Here is a 22663-nt window from a genome sequence, read left to right as displayed (position 1 = left end):
ATGCTAGCTCTGTACAGCCCTCTGCCTGTAGTAAGTGAAGATGCAGTCACTTTGGTCCCACTCCACAAAGGTACATGTTTTGGTACCTATGTCCTTTGGCTCCACTGTGATCCACAAAACTCATGCTGAACACTTGTAGGTGCCCAAGCTTCTGCCTGGGGGGATGTGCATTGCTGCCTTGCTCAACATCCAGGTGCCAATCTCCTGCTCCAGAGAGATCCACAAATGCCTAACATGCACGCAGGGCCTGACCAAGAAGGTATGACTGTTTAAGTATTTGCCCACAGGGAACAAATACTTTGGTCCAGAGAGATTGACTCTATTGTCCAGTGGTTAAGGTGCCCATCCTGGGAGATGGGAGACCCAGGGTCCTTTTCCCCTGCTCCAATCATTCTTTCATTATTTATCAAAAGTGGAACAGCTTCAACAGGAGAGACTGAAGGAGCCCCACATCAGAATATCCCACATCTCAGTAGTTAGCACACTCGTCTAACAGGATTTGAACAGGGAGTTCAACTTGGGTCTCCCAGATAAGTGCGCTAACCACTGAGCTAAATGAGTTAGTCGCCTTACTCCAGAAGACTGATTCTGATTTATGGATTGCTAATCATAGAATCATAGAATATCAGGGTTAGAAGGGACCTCAGGAGGTCATCTAGTCCATCCCCCTGCTCAAAGCAGGACCAATCCCCAATTAAATCATCCCAGCCAGGGCTTTGTCAAGCCTGACCTTAAAAACTTCTAAGGAAGGAGATTCTACCACCTCCCTAGGTAACGCATTCCAGTGTTTCACCACCCTCTTAGTGAAAAAGTTTTTCCTAATATCCAACTTAAACCTCCCCCACTGCAACTTGAGACCATTACTCCTTGTCCTGTCCTCTTCTACCACTGAGAATAGTCTAGATCCATCCTCTCTGGAACCACCTCTCAGGTAGTTGAAAGCAGCTATCAAATCCCCCCTCATTCTTCTCTTCTGCAGACTAAACAATCCCAGTTCCCTGAGCCTTTCCTCATAAGTCATGTGTTCCAGACCCCTAATCATTTTTGTTGCCCTTCGCTGGACTCTCTCCAATTTATCCACATCATTCTTGTAGTGTGGGGCTCAAAACTGGACACAGTACTCCAGATGAGGCCTCACCAATGTCGAATAGAGGGGGACGATCACGTCCGTCGATCTGCTTGCTATGCCCCTACTTATACACCCCAAAATGCCATTGGCCTTCTTGGCAACAAGGGCACACTGCTGACTCATATCCAGCTTCTCGTCCACTGTCACCCCTAGGTCCTTTTCCGCAGAACTGCTGCCTAGCCATTCGGTCCCTAGTCTGTAGCTGTGCATTGGGTTCTTCCGTCCTAAGTGCAGGACCCTGCACTTATCCTTATTGAACCTCATCAGATTTCTTTTGGCCCAATCCTCCAATTTGTCTAGGTCCCTCTGTATCCTATCCCTGCCCTCCAGCGTATCTACCACTCCTCCCAGTTTAGTATCATCTGCAAATTTGCTGAGAGTGCAATCCACACCATCCTCCAGATCATTTATGAAGATATTGAACAAAACCAGCCCCAGGACCGACCCCTGGGACACTCCACTTGACACCGGCTGCCAGCTAGACATGGAGCCATTGATCACTACCCGTTGAGCCCGACAATCTAGCCAACTTTCTACCCACCTTATAGTGCATTCATCCAGCCCATACTTCTTTAACTTGCTGACAAGAATACTGTGGGAGACCATGTCAAAAGCTTTGCTAAAGTCAAGAAACAAGCAGATATAGGTTTCAGAGTAGCAGCCGTGTTAGTCTGTATTCACAAAAAGAAAAGGAGGACTTGTGGCACCTTAGAGACTAACAAATTTATTTGAGCATAAGCTTTCGTGAGCTACAGCTCACTTCATCGGATGCATATATAGGCACCTCCTTGCAGCCCCAACTTAAGTTCCTATCTCAGAGAGAGAGGAGAGGGGTTTGTCAGCATCTCCCATTGCCTAGGTTAGGCAGCTCCCTGCCTAGCATGCTGGCTTTTGTAGATTGCATTCTAGGGTGCCTAGATGTGCAAATTAAGCTTTGTGGATAGCAGTGGGTTTCTGTGAAAGGTGTCCTGATACCCAGCATTGCATGGCCTAAGTTCCTTAGTGGATCTGAACCTTTTTACCACTGCAAATTGGATTCTTATACTCATTCTGAATCTATGGCACTGCATCAACCTTTACCAAAGATAAATCTGGCCCAGTACGAGAGCATGCTAAAATATATTAGTGCAGCTAATCCTAGCAAGAAACACTGGGTATTGTTCTTTTTAAATTGCCATTCATTTGATTATTATTTCACTAATGAACTGTCCTATAAATGTGATCATACTCATTTTTCTTTTGTAAATATGATAAACTAGTAGATGGATAGGAGTATAATTTAATATATTTCAGGATGTTTCATTCTATTCTTAGAAATATGGATGCCTGTTTATAGAATGTTTTTGCTTTTTCATGTAATTTCAAAATGTAAAACTGGAAAAATATTTAATGTACATAATAACTATAGTGAATATTGGAGGCCAGATTCTAATACCCTTACTCGTGTTGAACAGTACCTTTATCCAGTGCAGTCCCACTGGAGTCAGCGGTACCACTTGTGGAGGAAGGCCCTACTGAACAGGGGTCACAGTAAGAGAATTTGGCCTGTTCATACTCTCTGAAAGTCTGGTGGCAGCTATATCTTTCTGTATATATTTGATATTTTTCTATTGTTTTGAAGCTATATTTATCTTTGAGTTTCTTTGTATTCTGTAAAATAAATCAGTATTAAAATAACTGGAAAGAACATTGTGCTATTCGCTAATATATTTAAGAAGAATCCAAGACACTAAATAACAGACTAACTCTCAAATTATTTTGTCCTTTCCCCCAATTCTGCTGCCAATCACCATGTTCTATTGGGTTCCTCAAAAGTCTTTTTGGACTGCATAATGAAGAGCATAGATGTTTTTCAGCTGTTTACATCTTCATTCACAAACAAAACATTGTTAAAAAAATGTTGTTTGAAAATGTTTCAGTGGAATCCAGCCAGTACTCAAAAGCAATAGTCTATTTTATGTATATAAATGGCTGGAAATGAAGAGTTGAGCAATCTAGCAACTTTTTCATGGTCATATAGTCCTTCATCACATACTATCCCAAATCCTGGATTTACACCACTCAGTCACCCATACCTTAATTTATTTGGACTTCCAAAAGCTTTTTACAAAGTTGCTCTCAAGAGATTACTGAGCAAACTAAGTAGTCAGGGGATGAGAGGTAAAGTCCTGTCATGGATTAGAATCTGGCAAAAAGACTGAAAACAAAGGGTGAAATCCTGGCCTCACTGAAGTCAGTGGGACAGAATTTTACCCAAAGAGAAAGAATAAATGGACAATTCTGAGCGTGGCCAAAGACTAACAGTGAGATGTTCCAAGAATCTATATTAGGCAGATCTCAACAAACTCAGAGAAATAGTAGGTAAGGTCCCTTGGAGAGACCAGTTAGGAAGAAGAAGTGTCAAAGAGGGCAGGCAGTTCCTAAAAGATGTAATACTAGAGACTCAACATCAAGCTACTCTGATGCAGAGGAAAGATAAGAAGAGCCACAGGGGACCAATGTGGCTGCACAAGGAGCTTTTTAGCTATGTAAAAACCGAAAGGGATACATATGGGAAATGGAAGGATGTATACATGGGAATAGCACGAGTGTGTAGGGACAAAACCAGGAAAGCGAAGGCAAGGAATGAGTTACAACTGGAAAGAAATGTTTGACAACAAGAAGGGGTTCCACAAATATATCCAAAGAAAAAGAAAAATCAGGGATGGTGTAGGTCTGCTGCTCAATGGAGGTGTTGAGCTGGTAATGAAAGATGATAAGAAGGTGGAGTTGCTCAATGCCTACTTTGCTTCAGTCTTCACACAAAAAATACCATGACTGGACTACGAGTGAAGTTATTGTAAACAGTTAAGGGGAAGGGATGTAGATCAGGATAAGTAAAGAACAGGTCAGATATCTTCTGACTAACTTGAATGAATTGAAGTCAGCTGGACCTGATGCTATTCACCCCAAGGTGCTGAAAGAATTAGCTGAAGAATTCTCGGCGCCACCAGCAATAATATTTGCAAACTCATGGATGACAGGAGACATCCCAGAAGACTGGAGAAGGGCTAACGTAGTGCCCATCTTAGAAAGGGGGAAAAGAGGAGCTGGGGAACTATAGACCAGTCAGTTTGACCTTGATACCTGGGAAGCTACTAGGACAAGGACTAAAACATGCAATTTGCAAATACCTGGAGGATTAAAGGGTGATCACTAGCAGCCAGCATGGATTTACTAAGAAAAATCAGGCCAAACCAGCTTGATTTCCTTCTTTGACAAGGGAACTGGTTTGGTGCATAATGGAATGCGATGGACATAATGTACGTGGACTTCAGCAAGGCTTTTGACATAGTTCCCCATGACATTTTCATAAGTAAGCTGGAGAAATATGGGCTTGGTAGAACTACTATTAACCACAAACAAAGAGTTACGATTAATGAAATTATGTCAGATTGGAAGAAGGTCTCAAGTGCGGTTCCACAAGAGTCTGTTCTGGGGCCAGTGTTATAATATCTTTATTAATGACCTGGATATAGGAATAGAGAGCATACTGATCAAATTTGCAGATGACACAAATTTAGGAAGGGTTGCAAACACTTTGGAGGACAGAGCTAAAATTCAAAGGGATCTTGATAAATTGGAGAGCAGAGCTATAGACATCAACATGAAATTAAACAAAGACAAATGTAAGATGCTACACGTAGGGAAAAAAAACCAAATGCACAAATGCAGAATGGGGGATAACTGACTTGGCAGCAGCACTGCTGAGAATGATCTGGGAGTTGTGGTGCATCACAACCTCAACATGAGTCAACAATGTGATGCTGTTGCAAAAAAAAGCAATGACTGTGCCCACATATCTATTCAGGGGACACCATCACAGGGCCTAATAACATTAGCCACACTATCAGAGGCTTGTTCACCTGCACATCCACCAATGTGATATATGCCATCATGTGCCAGCAATGCCCCTCTGCCATGTACATTGGTCAAACTGGACAGTCTCTACCTAAAAGAATAAATGGACACAAATCAGATGTCAAGAATTATAACATTCATAAACCAGTCGGAGAACACTTCAATCTCTCTGGTCACACGATTACATACATGGAAGTTGTGATATTACAACAAAAAAACTTCAAATCCAGACTCCAGCGAGAGACTGTTGAATTGGAATTCATTTGCAAATTGGATACAATTAACTTAGGCTTGAATAGAGACTGGGAGTGGCTAAGTCATTATGCAAGGTAACCTATTTCTCCTTGTTTTTTCCTACCCCTCCCCCCCTCAGACGTTCTTGTTAAACCCTGGATTTGTGCTGGAAATGGCCCACCTTGATTATCATACACATTGTAAGGAGAGTGGTCACTTTAGATAAGCTATTACCAACAGGAGAGTGGGTTTGTGTGGGGGAGGGAGAGGGGGGAAAAAAACCTGGATTTGTGCTGGAAATGGCCCACCTTGATTATCATACACATTGTAAGGAGAGTGATCACTTTAGATAAGCTATTACCAGCAGGAGAGTGGGGTGGGAGGTATTTTTCATGCTTTGTGTGTATAAAAAGATCTTCTCCACTTTCCACAGTATGCATCCGATGAAGTGAGCTGTAGCTCACGAAAGCTTATGCTCAAATAAATTGGTTAGTCTCTAAGGTGCCACAAGTACTCCTTTTCTTTTTGCAAAAAAAGCAATGCAATTTTAGGTTACATTAACAGAGGCATAGCATGCAAGTCAAGGGAGGTGATGGTACTGCTCTACTCGGCACTGGTTAGGCCTCAGCTGGAGTGCTGTGTCCATTTTGGTCACCAATGTATAGAAAGGATGTAGAGAAACTGGAAAGAAACCAGAGGCAAGAAACAAAGCAATATGAGCAAAAGCTGAAGGAACTGGATATGTTTAGTTTGGAAAAGAGGAGCTTAAGGGAGGGCATGATACTTGAAAGTTTGCCATAAAGAGATGGAGAAAAATTGTTTTCTCTTGCCACAGAGGGCAGGACAAGAGACAATGGGTTCAAACTACAGCATAACAGATTTAGATTAAATGTCAGGAAAAACTTTTAACTAAGAACAGTAGGACAATGGGACAGACTGCCTAGGAATGTCGTGGAAGCTCCTTCGCTAGAAGTTTTCAAAAGGACGCTGGATGGCCATCTGCCCTGGATGGTTTAGACACAACAAATCCTGCATCTTAGCAGGACGTTAGACTAGAGGACCCTCGTGGTCTCTTCAAACCCCGTGGTTCTGTGATTCTAAGTTGCAGCAGACTGTTAGGAATAATTTGAACTACTCATATATATTGCGTGGCTCTGTAAAGTAACTGAAAAAGAACTTGAGAGTCATTGTGGATGGCTCAGTGAACATTCTACTCAATGTGAAGTGGCAATCAAATAGCAAATGAAATATGTGAAGGATGGGATAGAAAACAATACAGAAAATATTGTAATATCTGTATATAAATTAGGGCTGTCAAGCAATTAAAAAAATTAATTGCGATTAATCACGTGATTAATTGCGATGTTAAACAATAATAGAATACCATTTATTTAAATATTTTTGGGTGTTTTCTACATTTTCAAATATATTGATTTCAATTACAACACAGAATATAAAGTGTACAGTGCTTATTTTATATTTATTTTTATTACAAATATTTGCACTGTAAAAAACAAAAGAAATGGTATTTTTCAGTTCACCTAATACAAGTACTTTAGTGCAATCTCTTTGTCATGAAAGTTGAACTTACAAATGTAGACTTATGTACAAAAAATAACTGCACACAAAATTAAAACAATATAAAACTTTAGAGCCTACAATTCCACTCAGTCCTACTTCTTGTTCAGCGAATCACTCAGACAAACAAGTTTGTTTACATTTACGGGAGAGAATGATGCCCACTTCTTGTTTACAATGTCACCTGAAAGTGAGAACAGAAGGTCACATGGCATCGTTGTAACTAGTGTCACAAGATATTTATGTGCCAGATGCGCTAAAGATTCATATGTCCCTTCATGCTTCAGCCACAATTTCAGAGGACATGCATCCATGTTGATGACGGGTTCTGATTGATAATGATCCAAAGCAGTGCGAACTTTTTTGGTTTTTTTGTTTTGATGGTTCGGGTTCTGTAGTTTCTGCATTGGAGTGTTGCTCTTTTAAGACTTCTAAGAACATGCTCCATACCTCATCCCTCTCAGATTTTGGATGGCACTTCAGATTCTTAAATTTTGGGTCGAGTGCTGTAGCTATCTTTAGAAATCACACATTGGTACCTTCTTTGCGTTTTGTCAAATCTGCAGTGAAAGTGTTCTTGAAATGAACAACATGTTCTGGGTCATCATCCGAGACTGCTATAACACGAAATATATGGCAGAATGTGGGTAACACAGAGCAGGAGACATACAATTCTCCACCAAGAAGTTCATTCACAAATTTCATTAACGCATGATTTTTGTTTAACAAGCATCATCAGCATGAAAGCATGTATTCTGGAATAGTTGTTGAATGTTTAGCATATCTGGCCGTAAATACCTTACACTGCCTGCTATAAAAGTGCCACGCAATCATCTGTTCTTACTTTCAGATGACATTGTAAATAAGAAGCAGGCAGCATTATCTCCCATAAATGTAAACAAACTTGTTTGTCTTAGCAGTTGGCTGAACAAGAAGTAGGACTGAGTGGACTTGTAGGCTCTAAAATTTTACATTGTTTTGTTTTTGAGTGCGGTTATGTAACAAAAAAGATCTACATTTGTAAGTTGCACTTTCACAATAAGTTGTACTTGCACTACAGTACTTGTATGAGGTGAATTGAAAAATACTAATTCTTTTGTTTATCATTTTTACAGTGCAAATATTTGTAATAAAAATAACAATATAAAGTGAGCACTGTACACTTTGTATTCTGTGTTGTAATTGAAATCAATATATTTGAAAACATCCAAAAATATTTACTAAATTTCAATTGGTATTCTATTGTTTAGCAATACAATTAAAACTGTGATTAATCATGATTAATTTTTTTATCGTAATTAATTTTTTTGAGTTTATCACATGAGTTAACTGCGATTAATCGACAGCCCTAATATAAATTGATACTGCACCCTCATCCAGCACACCATATTCAGTTCTGCTCAGCCTGTCTTAGGCCTGATCTACACTACAGAGTTAGGTTGACATAAGGCAGCTTACATCAACCTAACTATGTAAGTGCCTACGCTACAATGGTGCTCCCACCAATGTAATTCACCCACTTCACTGACCTAATAACTCCACCTCTGTGAGAGGTGTGGCACTTAGGACGATGTAGTTTGGGCAACGCAGTGTCTGTGTAGACACAATGTTGCTTACATCAACTGTTGGCTGTCAACCCTGTACATGGGGCTCATAGCTGGACCTCTCCCCACCCTGGTGCTGACAGCCCTGGGTGCCGGGCTCACAGAGCTAGGCCACACCTCCCCAGAGATGACTGCCTGAGCCATCAGCCAGGCGCCAGGCTCACAGCTTGGGTTGTCAATGCCGGGGGAGGGGGAGTCCAACTGTGAGCCCAGCACCCAGCTGGCAGCTTGGGCTGTCAGCACCAGGGCTGCAGGCCTCCAGCTGTCAGTACCCCACAATGGCCTACTTCAGTCAGTGGAAGCGCTCCAGGTGAGGATGTGCACCACCGACAGAAGGAGCACAGTGTGAATGTGAACCACTGCTCTAATTGCTGTGGTGGCTATACATCGACTTAACTTTGTAGTGTAGACGAGGCCTTAGAAAAGAAGTTGCAGGAATAGAAAAGGCCCAGAGATGTGTGGTGCAAATGCCGAGAGGGCTGGGCTGAGTAGAGGTTTGAAAATGATGGGGCTGCTTTGTTTAAAGAGGGTGCAGATAAGAAGGGACATGTAGAGATATACAAAACAATGACTGGTATTGAGAATGGGATGCTCCTATTCACCCTTTCTCATCTTACAAGAACAATAGAACACAAGAAAATTGAAAGGAAACACATTTAAAGCTATGGATATTTCTTTTATACAGGGAGTATTTGTAACCCATTAAACTCATTGCAACAAAATATCCAATATCAATATGAACAGCTTCTCAGGATTAAAAAAGGATTAGACATTTATATGATTAAGAATAAAAAAATTAACAGATACAAACACTTGTGCTTCAGGGCACAAGACAACCACTAACTGGTTGGGCAGTGTATGCCATAATTGTCCATTAAAGAGTTTCTTGAACCTTCTTCCAAAGCCCCTGGTACTGGCCACAGCCTGAGACTGGATTCTAGACTAGATGAACTACTGGTGTGACAGTTTTTATGTTACTCCATTTCTAGGGGCGTAGGAACTTCAACAGGTTATAAGACTCAACAAAAGTGTGGGCAAAACTAGGTTCTGGAGGTGGAGGCATGGAGAATGTTTTAATTCAATGTGTTTTAATAATCATTTAGCAATCAATTGATAATATAGTGGGAACAGCAGCAATCACTTTGGTTAAGATTGGTTGCACAACGGTTTCCAATCTAATTCTTTGGTTTTGATTATTTTTAACTTTTCTTCAATTTTACAGGTGACATTTTCCACCATTTGTCTGTCCCAGAAGGTGATTTTTTTGGGTAACTGTCTTAAGGCTGAAATGGTTGGGTATTAAAACGATTGTTGGCTGTTTTTACTTCCTTTGTTCTGAAAAATGGCTGAAGAGTTTTTGCTCATACTTTCCAAAGACCAATGCCTGGACAAAGTTAGCTTGAAAAGTTTTGGGTGACTGAAAATAGGGTACTAGAAATGAAACCACCACACATCGTGGACTACAACGTTCACTGCTACCCCCCATTATGATAAATTGGAGGTAAAGTCTGCTGATGGGTAAGATGGCTGTGTGTATATAAATCATAAGTAATACAAACAACAGCTAATGAAGACTTACTAATTTCTCAGAAATGGTATATTCAGTTTGAGAACACAGAACATGTTCTCAATGAATGGTTTGCTATATTTTATCAGTTTTCAGTACCCAGTTCACAAAGTCATGTTTCCCATTACTTTTATGAATGTCAGAAGGAGCCAATGCAATTTTATTGCTTAACTTATCATTCTTAAACACGTTTCCTTTAACTTTGATAGCACTGATATTGTAAAATGGCATTAGTCCAATTACCATATTAATCCACTGTAAGAATTAAGGGGATTATTTAATGAAGCCAAAGCTTTACCAACCTTAATCATTGGAATTAAGTTGAGTTGTCAGGTACACGTGTATAGCCTGACTTGCACATTGTACAGATATTTTGACTTAATGCTTATAAATGAGGTCAACATGTAGGATTAAGGAGGGGTGCAATATGTTTGGCTGTAATCAGTCCATACTCATGCAACCACAGGAAAGAACAACATTTCTTATAACTGCGCAAACTTTATAGACTCTGAGACAAATTCAGACATGGTGAAAGCATATTACACCAGTTTTTAATGCGGACCATATTTTCCTCTATTGTTGCAGAATGTAATTCTGCTATTTGCTTCTGTTCCTCCCTTTTCTCTCTTGCAGCTTCTGTTCTTGTTGCTGTGCTGTTGGCTATTCTTGAACTTTTTGGATCTTGTTAGTTGAATGCGATCTTTCAAATAAGGATCTATATGCACTGTGGGGGAAAAAAAACCCTCTTAGCCCTGGTCTACACTAGGAGTTTAGGTCGAATTTAGCAACGTTAAATTGATGTAAACCTGCACCCGTCCACATGATGAAGCCCTTTTTTCGACTTAAAGGGCTCTTAAAATCGCTTTCTGTACTCCACTCCTGACAAGTGGATTAGTGCTTAAATCGGCCTTGCTGGGTCAAATTTGGGGTACTGTGGACGCAATTAGACAGTATTGGCCTCCGAGAGCTATCCCAGAGTGCTCTATTGTGACCGCTCCGGACAGCACTCTCAACTCAGATGCACTGGCCAGGTAGACAGGAAAAGGCCCGCAAACTTTTGAATTTCAATTTCCTGTTGGCATGGTCACCTGCAGCTTGCCACGCTGGCCAGAGCTCATCAGCAGAGGTGACCATGCAGAGCTCATCAGCAGAGGTGACCATGATGGAGTCCCAGAATCGCAAAAGAGTTCCAGCATGGACCAAACGGGAGGTACGGGATCTGATCACTGTATGGGGAGAGGAATCCGTGCTATCAGAACTACATTCCAGTTTTCGAAATGCCAAAACCTTTGTCAAAATCTCCCAGGGCATGAAGGACAGCGGCCATAACAGGGACCCGAAGCAATGCTGCGTGAAACTTAAGGAGCTGAGGCAAGCCTACCAGAAAACCAGAGAGGCAAATGGCCGCTCCGGGTCAGAGCCCCAAACGTGCTGCTTCTATGATGAGCTGCATGCCATTTTAGGGGGTTCAGCCACCACTACCCCAGTCGTGTTGTTTGACTCCTTCAGTGGAGATGGAGGCAACACAGAAGCAGGTTTTGGGGACGAGGAAGATGATGATGATGAAGTTGTGGATAGCTCACAGCAAGCAAGCGGAGAAACTGGTTTTCCTGACAGCCAGGAACTGTTTCTCACCCTGAACCTGGAGCCAGTACCCTCTGAACCCACCCAAGGCTGCCTCCCGGACCCGGCAGGCGGAGAAGGGACCTCTGGTGAGTGTACCTTTTAAAATACTATACATGGTTTAAAAGCAAGCATGTTTAATGATTAATTTGCCCTGGCATTTGCAGCTCTCCTGGATGTACTCCCAAAGCCTTTGCAAAAGGTTTCTGGGGAGAGCAGCCTTATTCCGTCCACCATGGTAGGACACTTTACCATGCCAAGCCAGTAGCACGTACTCAGGAATCATTGTAGAACAAAGCATTGCAGTGTATGTTTGCTGGCATTCAAACAACATCCGTTCTTTATCTCTCTGTGTTATCATCAGGAGAATGATATCATTCATGGTCACCTGGTTGAAATAAGGTGCTTTTCTTAAGGGGACATTCAGAGGTGCCCATTCCTGCTGGGCTGTTTGCCTGTGGCTGAACAGAAATGTTCCCCGCTATAAGCCATGGGGAGGGTTGAGGGGCTAGCCACGTGGTGAGGGTAGGCAAAATGCGACCTTGGAACGAAAGCACATGTGCTGTGTATGTAATGTTAACAGCAAGGTTTACCGTGAAAGAGTGTATCCATTGTTCTATAAAATGTGTCTTTTTAAATACCACTGTCCCTCTTTTTTTTCTCCACCAGCTGCATGTGTTTCAAGGATCACAGGATCTTCTCCTTCCCAGAGACTAGTGAATATTAGAAGGCGAAAAAAATTCACTTGTGATGAAATGTTTTCTGAGCTCATGCTGTCCTCCCACACTGACAGAGCACAGACGAATACGTGGAGGCAGACAATGTCAGAGTGCAGGAAAGCACAAAATGACTGGGAGGAGAGGTGGCGGGCTGAAGAGAGTAAGTGGCGGGCTGAAGAGAGGGCTGAAGCTGAAAGGTGGCGGCAGCGTGATGAGAGGAGGCAGGATTCAATGCTGAGGCTGCTGGAGGATCAAACCAATATGTTCCAGCGTATGGTTGAGCTGCAGGAAAGGCAGCAGGAGCATAGACCGCCGCTACAGCCCCTGTGTAACCAACCGCCCTCCTCCCCAAGTTCCATAGCCTCCTCACCCAGACGCCCAAGAACGCGGTGGGGGGGCCTCCGGCCACTCCACCCCAGAGGATTGCCCAAGCAACAGAAGGCTGGCATTCAATAAGTTTTAAAGTTTTAAACTTTTAAAGTGCTGTGTGGCCTTGTCCTTCCCTCCTCCACCACCCCTCCTGGGCTACCTTGGTAGTTATCCCCCTATTTGTGTGATGAATGAATAAAGAATGCATGAATGTGAAGCAACAATGACTTTATTGCCTCTGCAAGCGGTGAACGAAGGGAGGAGGGGAGGGTGGTTAGCTTACAGAGAAGTAGAGTGAACCAAGGGGCAGGGGGTTTCATCAAGGAGAAACAAACAGAACTTTCACACCGTAGCCTGGCCAGTCATGAAACTGGTTTTCAAAGCTTCTCTGATGCGTACTGCGCCCTCCTGTGCTCTTCTAACCGCCCTGGTGTCTGGCTGTGTGAAACCAGCAGCCAGGCGATTTGCTTCAACCTCCCACCCCATCATAAACGTCTCCCCCTTACTCTCACAGATATTGTGGAGCACACAGCAAGCAGTAATAACAGTGGGAATATTGGTTTCGCTGAGGTGTAACCAAGTCAGTAAACTGCGCCAGCGCACTTTTAAACGTCCAAATGCACATTCTACCACCATTCTGCACTTGCTCAGCCTGTAGTTGAACAGCTCCTGACTACTGTCCAGGGTGCCTGTGTATGGCTTCATGAGCCATGGCATTAAGGGGTAGGCTGGGTCCCCAAGGATAACTATAGGCATTTCAACATCCCCAACGGTTATTTTCTGGTCTGGGAAGAAAGTCCCTTCTTGCTGCTTTTGAAACAGACCAGAGTTCCTGAAGATGCGAGCATCATGTACCTTTCCCGGCCATCCCACATTGATGTTGGTGAAACGTCCCTTGTGATCCACCAGTGCTTGCAACACCATTGAAAAGTACCCCTTGTGGTTTATGTACTCGCCAGCTTGGTGCTCAGGTGCCAAGATAGGGATATGGGTTCTGTCTATGGCCCCACCACAGTTAGGGAATCCCATTGCAGCAAAGCCATCCACTATGACCTGCACATTTCCCAGACTCACTACCCTTGATATCAGCAGATCTTTGATTGCGTTGGCTACTTGGATCACAGCAGGCCCCATAGTAGATTTGCCCACTCCAAATTGATGCCCGACTGACCGGTAGCTGTCTGGCGTTGCAAGCTTCCACAGGGCTACTCTCAAGCCACTCTCTTCTCAACTGTGAGGGCTGCTCTCATCTTGGTTGTCTTGTGCCTCAGGGCAGGGGAAAGCAAGTCACAAAGTTCCATGAAAGTGCCCTTACACATGCGAAAATTTCGCAACCACTGGGAATCATCCCAGACCTGCAACACTATGCGGTCCCACCAGTCTGTGCTTGTTTCCCGAGCCCAGAATCGACATTCCACCGCATGAACCTGCCCCATTAGCACCATGATGACCACATTGCCAGGGCCCGTGCTTTGAGAGAAGTCTGTGTCCATGTCCTCATCACTCACGTCACCGCGCTGATGTCACCTACTCGCCCGGTATCGCTTTGCCAGGTTCTGGTGCTGCATATACTGCCGGATAATGTGTGTGGTGTTTAATGTGCTCCTAATTCCCAAAGTGATCTGAGCGGGCTCCATGCTTGCTGTGGTATGGCGTCTGCACAGAAAAAAGACGTGGAATGATTGTCTGCTGTTGCCCTGACGGAGGGAGGAGCGACTGACAACATGGCTTATAGGGAATTAAAATCAACAAAGGGGGTGGCTTTGCGAGAAACTGAATGGCTCCCTCAAGGATAGAACTCAAAACCTCAAGGATAGAGCTCAAAACTGGGTTTAGCAGGCTGTTGATTTCACGGAGGGAAGGAGGGAGGAGAAAATGAATACAAAACAAATCGGTCTATTTCTTGCTTTGAGCCACTTCATCTATCTTTATACATCTTGCTGGCAGCAGACTGTGCAGTATGACCGCTAGCCATTATCATCTCCTGGGTGCTCGGCAGAAGACAGTGCAGTATGACGACTAGCCATCATCTTCTGCTAGCTGGAGGTTAAAAGACAGTGCACTGCTGGTAGGACTCAATCGCCACGAGACGAAACAAGGGAAATGACTTGGCTGAGTCACTCCCATGTTTGCCTAGGTGCCCAGTTAAAAGAGCACCCAGGACTACGTCGATGACGGCTACCAGTCATACTGCACTATCTGCTGCCAAAAGGCAATAAACTGCTGCTGTGTAGCAATGCAGTACCGCGTCTGCCAGCACCCAGGAGACATACGGTGATGGTTAGCTGAGTGGGCTCCATGCTTGCCGTGGTATGGCATCTGCACAGGTAACTCAAGAAAAAAGGCGCAAACGATGGTCTGCCCTTGCTTTCATGGAGGGAGGGAGGGAACGGGGGCCTGACGATATGTACTCAGAACCACCCGCGACAATGTTTTAACCCCATCAGGCACTGGGATTTCTACCCAGAATTCAAATGGGCAGCAGAGACTGCGGGAACTGTGGGATAGCCACCCACAGTGCAATGCTCCGGAAGTCGACGGTTGCCTCGGTACTGTGGACACACTCCACCGACTACATGCACTTAGAGCATTTGTGTGGGAACACACACAATCAACTGTATAAAAACGCTTTCTACAAAACCGACTTCTATAAATTCAACCAAATTTCATAGTATAGACATACCCTTAGTAGTGTATCCTGGGTTCAGAAGCTATTATTTGTTCTCACCACTGTCTCAGTTTAATGTCTTCAAACTGTGACAGTTCTTGAAGGATGGGAGTTTAACCTGGCATGGAGTGTCTATTCAGCAGTTTGTTTTATAATTTAATAATGACAATATAATTATTTAGCTGAGCCTTTGGCTCACACATGTATAACAGCACTCAGAAAACTCAGCTGATATTCAGGGGCAAAGTGCATCTCTTTCAAAAATTAATGAATGCTAGATTGCAGTCTTTATTTCTTATAAAAAGTGCATACCTCATGCAAGAGTGAGATTTTTTAGATCCCTATTTTTAAGCAATCTAACGACTCCCAATTTCTGTTCCATTATACATTATTTTAATACTTTGTACTTATGCCATCTTTACACCATGGACCTCAAAGCACGTTAGAAACCAATAACTTAATCCTAGAACACTGCTGTGGGGTGAATATTGTGGCAAAACTATGAAAAGAATAAATTCATTAAGAGAGGCTATCTCACAGATATAACCTCCCTGGGAGTGGTTAAAAGCCACTACTGGTATCCAAATAGGGTTAATGCTGAAGGCCAAATCCTCAGCCAAAGGTGAAGGCAGCAGAAGGTCCTAAATACAGTTGAACAAATGTGGTTCTGTTGCACTGAGTGAAGTAGTATGTGGAGATGGGGTGCAAGTGTATGAAATAGAGCTAGTGCTTTGAGAGCTAGGGGAAAGTCCATCCACTGTAGCATGGGGAGACTCATGTAGCTGGAATGGAGACAGCAAAGGGTACCAAATGTGTTGTGAGCAAAGCATTCATAACTAGGAGGTGCCACCAGCCAATCCCCTTCACATATTGAGACAGAGCAGCCAAATATGTCACTGCAGACTTGAGCTTACAAGAGTGCGGTGTAATGGCTCCATAGTCAATCACTGGACATCAGGAGCTTTACTGTAATGGTCTTCCAAAACACCCAGTGCATATCCCATTTACTCAGCCATTGTGGAATAAATACAATTTGTTCAATCACTTACATTAGGAATTTAGACAAATTGTACCACATTGTCTTTAATAAAGGGGAGTTTACAGCAGTAGCATAACTACTAGGGGGAGAGAGACATGTCCCCCTCCATATTTCTGTTATCCTGTTGAAGGCTGTCTGAAAGCAAGAACTCTTGGTTTCTCCCAACATTTTTGTGTGTGTCATTTGCACCATTGGTTTACAACACCTATTGTCTCAAGGCAGTGCTTCCTTTGAAATACTGCAAAACAGAATGAAGGGGTTTTTGAGTGTCAAAATGTTTTGTTGACTGAGGGCCAGAACTTTTAAAAGAACTTAGGTATTGCTTGCACAGGGATAGTTAAACATCTAAGAAAGGGCTTTTCAGTAGCCCGCCAGCCAGCTGTGTGGGGAGCCATGGAAGCAAGCCAGGAGAAAGGGTTGAGGAGAGGCAAAGGGCTTAGGCACTTAAGTTGCTGACCTGATGCATCTGGCTGACAGGCCAGAGGTAGGTGCTTCCCTCTGCTCAAGATTCTCAGCTGCGAACCTTCTCCTGGATTTAGGCATCTGAGCCAGGTCACCCCTAGTTAGTTGATGCCCTACAGGGTGAAACCGTCTCTCTTTTTCTCTGTCTCCTAGTCACATGAGATGCCTCTCTCAAGCTCATCGTGTGTTTCCTTGTACCACCCCTCCTATTGGTGGCCTGCATCCAGCCCTTCTACTATGGGCTCTGACAGGTACTGGGTCTTAGGTGTGCTTAGAAGAAGGAATACCCTGTCTAGTTTAAAAACCTTGCTCTGGGAACCTCCAGGGCTTTGGCCTGAGCCTTGCTGCAGCCATCTCCAAGGTACTTAGGCCGCTTTGAAATTGCTGACCAGTGGAAACTTGGGTGCCTGGGGACTTCGGCACCTAGGGGCTCAGGTGGCACCTGAGCTGCAGCTTTTAAAATGTCAATGGCACCACCATGATGGATTTAGGAGCCTATCTGCCTGTTTAGGCACCTAAATCCCTTTCAAAATCTGACCCGGCTTTTTCACCATTCGATAACAGAGTAAGTCCCATCCACACAAGCTAAAAATGAATTGTGGTATAAGATGGTAAGGGTGTGACAGAATAAAATGTATATTATTTACTGATTACTTCGAATTTTAAAAATACAACTCTGTGCCCTAAAACATAGCTGCTAGTGTCTCAGCCCCCCAGTTGTCATTTTGCATGACACCGCCATTACACGATGTAATTCTGAGTGACAGCCATGGCACATATTCTTAAAGAATTTAATGGATTGTGGGTGTGATAAATACACGGACTCATACTACAGTCAGAACACTGTCAGTCAGAGAAGCAGTGAACCAAAATGGCTAGGGGAGTTTGCACTTAACTAGTCTCTGGAATTCTCTGAGAAATAAGTTTTGCTGCTGCTTTTAAGCTTCCATTTCTGTCCATGCTCAGTGCAAAAGCCGGGAGCTATGTATGTACTGTAGTTAAACATAGGTTAGGCTATTATTCTGTACCTATGTCTATTTATTTGTGTCCATACAAGAAAATAGCCAGTGCTGTAATCTAAATCCTCCTCATGACTTGGGAAGCCATAACAGAATTACTGTACCTCTTTTTTTACAGATGGTTAAATAGAGGCACAGAATGGACAAGTTACATCACCTAAATCACTAATTAGAGGTGGGAATAGAATCTAGGAGCCCTTATTCCCAACTAGTCTTTTACTCTAACCATTTTACCACATGGCTGCAGAAAATATACATCTCAGTATGACCACACCATTTTGTGTGAGAAATTCACTTCTGTTGTGGATTGTAACTGGGGATCTTCCTACACACTTTCATCTGAAGTAAAGCCAATTATGAACATTGATAGTCTCTCTCAGGTCTCTTGCCACTAGACAGTGAGAGCCTTTCATACTTCAGCCCCAAATGTAACAAAATATTTAACCCCAAACCAAAGCTGTTCCAGTGCGGATCATATACTTAGTAAACAACAGGTGATGTAGCAAATGCATATATTCTGCACTGGCTTTGTCACAAAGGAGTTAGCAAACACACCCCTTCCCCCAGCCTCCACTCCCTCCCAAACAGATTATCTCATAACTATTTTCAGAGTGGAGTCTATGTATTTGTAAGGATATAGTTTACATTACACTTTTATGCTTACTAGGGGCCGGATGGCTGACCCTTACATGGGTGCCCAAGGAGAGCAGGGAGGGTGCAAGTAGCTTCTAACGCAAATGCCTCCCACCATGCAGGGGCCTGCCATAATTGTGATACCTGCAGTATCCCTCAGCCAAGAGGTAGAAGAGTAAACTGTTCTCACATGTGCCCAAAGCATTTAAAAATCAGAAGTCAGACCCCCAAAAAAATCACACATTTTTTTTAAAATGTGGTTTTTGGCATGTCTTCTGATTTTTGAACTCCCCCAGCTCACCTGCAATGCATGTGTGACAACAGAGTATGTCTGTACAGCGAGTTGGGGGTGTGACTTTTCAGCTCAAGGAAACCCCGGAGCTAACTCAGATAGACCAAGTGTGCTAAACGTAGCGTGTGGGTGTGGTGGGACAGGCTAGCCACTCCAAGTACATGCCTAATGCCTTGGACAGGTCTGACGTGTTGGCTAGTCACTCACGCTGCCACGGCTACACTCTGTTTTTAGTGCGTTAGCTCAATCAGAGCTAGCATGGGTATGTCTCCTTAAACTGAGAATTACAGCCCCAGGTTGAAGTGTAGACATAACTACGGTAAGGGAGAGTCCCTGCCCTGAAGAGCTTGCAAGCTAGAGCAAAGCATGGTGAAGTTTGGGAAGTGGGAACTGAAATTGGGACTCACCAAAGTCAGATAAGAAAGGCTATCAGGCTTCCATTAGATAGGGACTTTTAACCCCTGCTGATTTGGGCAGAATTCAAACAGGTGACCCATAGGTGACATGCTCTCTTGCTCATTACCAATGTCCTGAGGCATACAGTCCCCCATACATGCTAATATTACACCTTTGAGATTGCAGCTTGCTTTCTGAAAAGAGGAGTTTATGAAATCAAGATCTGACTTACTAACCTAGGCTGGGTCTCCCACTCTTTGGACACAGAGGCACAATCTCCGGCACACTGTTCCTGATCTCCAGCATATACTCAGTTTGCCACACCCAGATCTTACAGGGAGAGCACCCATTAATCAAGTACAAAGAATTTAAAAAGCAACAGTCCAACTATTAACACAAGATCCAGATTCACCTTTAAAAACATTTTGCAATATAAAGTAATTAATTTGCATATTTTTCTACCCCCACCTGGCTCATTAACAGGGCTTGACCCCACAACTTTCCACAGCAGAACCATTTTCTACTTCAAGGATAGGCGCAACTGGGGAGGGATAAACATGCTCTTATCCTCCACGTGGAGCCGCCCGTATAGGGAGCCACAACACATACATTGCCAATGAGTTCTATTAGTATTTTTGAGACAGCAGTGACAAGGCTGGGTATCAGGAGCCTTGGTTTCTATTTGTGATTCTGGGAGCTGATTGTGGTATACGGGTTACAGACAACATGAATAAATGTAACAATGTCCCTTGTTGGGTCATCTGCGGGGTGTGAAGCCAAGGCCTCTTGATGTAAAAAGATGAATCTCTATCTCTTCATCTAAAGAACCAATTCTTAGCCCAGAAATATTAGAAGAGTCACACATTTCTCTATGTGGTCTAGCTGCTAGAGGGGGACATGGAGCCACACTGTATTGGTGTCAATTGCACAAGCCCCTAATTTGACATGTTTCTTCTGAAAGCCTGTGTAGCACAGTAGTTGAGATTGGGCTCAGTTATATTAGACCATGGATTCCAGTTCCAGCTCTGCTTTGTGCAAGCTCTCAGTTATCTTATCTGTGAATATGATGAATAATAATTACCTCCACGGTTTGAAACCTTGGCTCAAAATAAGGGCTGCAAAAGACACAGAAATGTCAACAGCAGTTCATTTCCAGTCAGTGGAAGAGCTGGGACTAGTGCACATGGCCTTGCTGTTTAGTGTGGTTTCTATGACGCTACAGGACACCATGGGGGTATTGCTCACTGCTTCTAAAAATCACATGAAGGCTGCAGCCTTTTGCATCATCACAAGATGGCTTGCAGTAGGGGCCAAATCACATTACCTGCAGCAAATTCATGAGGGTAGGCGGTGGCCACGCTGTAGTTTGGCTTAACTATAATAATCATAGTGTCCCTGAAGTGTTCCTAACCTCTGTTTGCCAGATGCTGGCAATGGGCGACACTGGATGGAGCACTTGATGATTGCTTGTTCTGTTCATTCCCTCTGAAGTACCTGGCACTGGCCACTATTGGAAGACAGGATACTGGGCTAGATGGACCCAGTATGGCCGATCTTATGTTCATAGTGGACAGTTGCTGGCATCTATGGGCTACCGATGTTTTCACCTACATTTCTTCATAGTTAACTGTTTCATTATTTGGACTGCCACTGTGGGTACTTCTACACTGCCCATGGACTTGTGGTTGCAGCGTGGATTGGCATGCCCACACTAACTTTAACCTAGCTAGAATGCCTAGAAATATCAGTGAAGAAGTGGTGGAAAAGGTTCCACAGGGGCTGCATAAACCTGCTGGGGTCCTGGGTACATACTCGTTTTGCTAGCTCACACTGAACCCTGTGTAACTGTGTCTTCACCGCTATTATTGTTCAAACTAGCTAGAATAAAGCTAGCACAGATATGTTTACACAAGCTGCAATTGCACTTCCAATTGCAGTGTAGACATACTCTGAGAAGGCTGTACTGGTTACTGAAACAAAAATACATAGCATCTGGTTGCTGACTTAATTATTAAAATACATGCTTTTGGTTGAAGAGAACTTTTATAAGAAGACTAAACCAATAAAGATATAGTGGACCTTTATAACTATGGAATTAGGTTGTGTGAAAAAACAAGATGCTCTCCATGTGGATGTAAGGTCACTGAAAATAACTATATGATGCTATATCATATATCATATTATTTGAGAAAGTGCATTCATGAATTAGGCTGTATCGTATTACATATGCACAAAGGAGCACAGTAAAGGATCTGCATTCAGTCTGACTTTTCTGGGTTTTTTTGAATGCTTAACAATGCAAACTGAATAATCACTTAATGGATGCTTTTTTATGGCATATATATATATAGAGAGAGTGAGATGTGTATATTTATATTTGTCTGTATGATGTTTAGAATTTTGATTATTGAAACAAATTTTGCCAGGGTGTCATGGGTTCAGGTAATTGTGTGTGCCCTTTTATGTTTTCATAGCTGGCAAATGGAAGGTGTCTGTCCTCACCAGTGATATGCCATCTGCAGGAACCAGCTCACAGGTTTATATTACATTGTATGGGGATTACAATAATTCAGGGCCTATCTTTCTGTATGGAGAAGAAGAAGAACTGTTTCAGAGGGGCAATGAAGACATCTTCACTGTAAGTAATAAATATTCAGTATCTTGTCTTTATTGTCCATAGTGGCCTACCAGATTACATAAAATGTGTAAAGCTGTGTGATAAAAGGGACAGTCAGTTTTTGTACAGTAGACCGGGAAACAAGTAATACTACTTTTAAATATAGAGATAAACCTAACTGTTTTTCTTAAATGCCAGTTAAGCTCAGTATATTTCAATATCAACTACTGTATATAGAACCAAATAATTAACTGCAAAGGATAGAGAAACCAAACATTTGGGTTCATTTTTAAGACCTTAAATCTGAAATGAAGTAGTAGGGCTTAGATGGAAGTTAGGTGCCTAAACACCTTTGAGGATCAGGACCTTAATCTCTCTCTGCCTCAGTTCCCCATCTGTAAAATGGGAATAATGATACTTCCCTATCTTCCAGGGGTGATTAAAGACTGCAAGATGCTCAAATAGTACAGTAATGGGGGACCATAGAAGTATCTATGATGGATATTTTAACACAAAATCATCTGCACAAAAACATAATAGACATGAACTCCAAGTGTATCTAGGAGACCTGGAGGAAAAAGAAAATGGCAATAGTACAATAGCAGCCAAATTATCAACAGAAAAGCAAATTTCATTCACTAGCAATAGCTAGTTGACGAACTTCAGAAGCACTGGATGATGCTTCCAAAGATGCTCCGGGGAGCAGGTGGATTAGGGTTGCCTTACAACAAAAGCAAACACAGTTCCTCTTCCCTGTCTTTGTTTGCCCCCCACCCTCACCCCATTTCTCTCCTGCATCTGAGTTTTGTCATGG

The 22663-nt window shown here is 43.0% G+C and overlaps 1 protein-coding gene across 1 annotated transcript in view; it reads left to right on the top strand.

Moving 5' to 3' along the window:
- The window catches only part of RP1 (RP1 axonemal microtubule associated), a 185368-nt gene that overhangs the window by 14099 nt on the left and 148606 nt on the right, over nt 1-22663 (top strand). The window contains exon 4 of the mRNA XM_075125222.1: nt 21707-21870. Within this exon, the coding sequence (XP_074981323.1) occupies nt 21707-21870 (164 nt within the window). The remainder of the gene's footprint in view (nt 1-21706; nt 21871-22663) is intronic.

The sequence above is a fragment of the Caretta caretta genome, chromosome 2 (genome assembly GCF_965140235.1).
Source record: "Caretta caretta isolate rCarCar2 chromosome 2, rCarCar1.hap1, whole genome shotgun sequence".
Classification (NCBI taxonomy): Eukaryota; Metazoa; Chordata; order Testudines; family Cheloniidae; genus Caretta; species Caretta caretta.
This window is presented reverse-complemented; position numbering and strand designations above follow the sequence as displayed.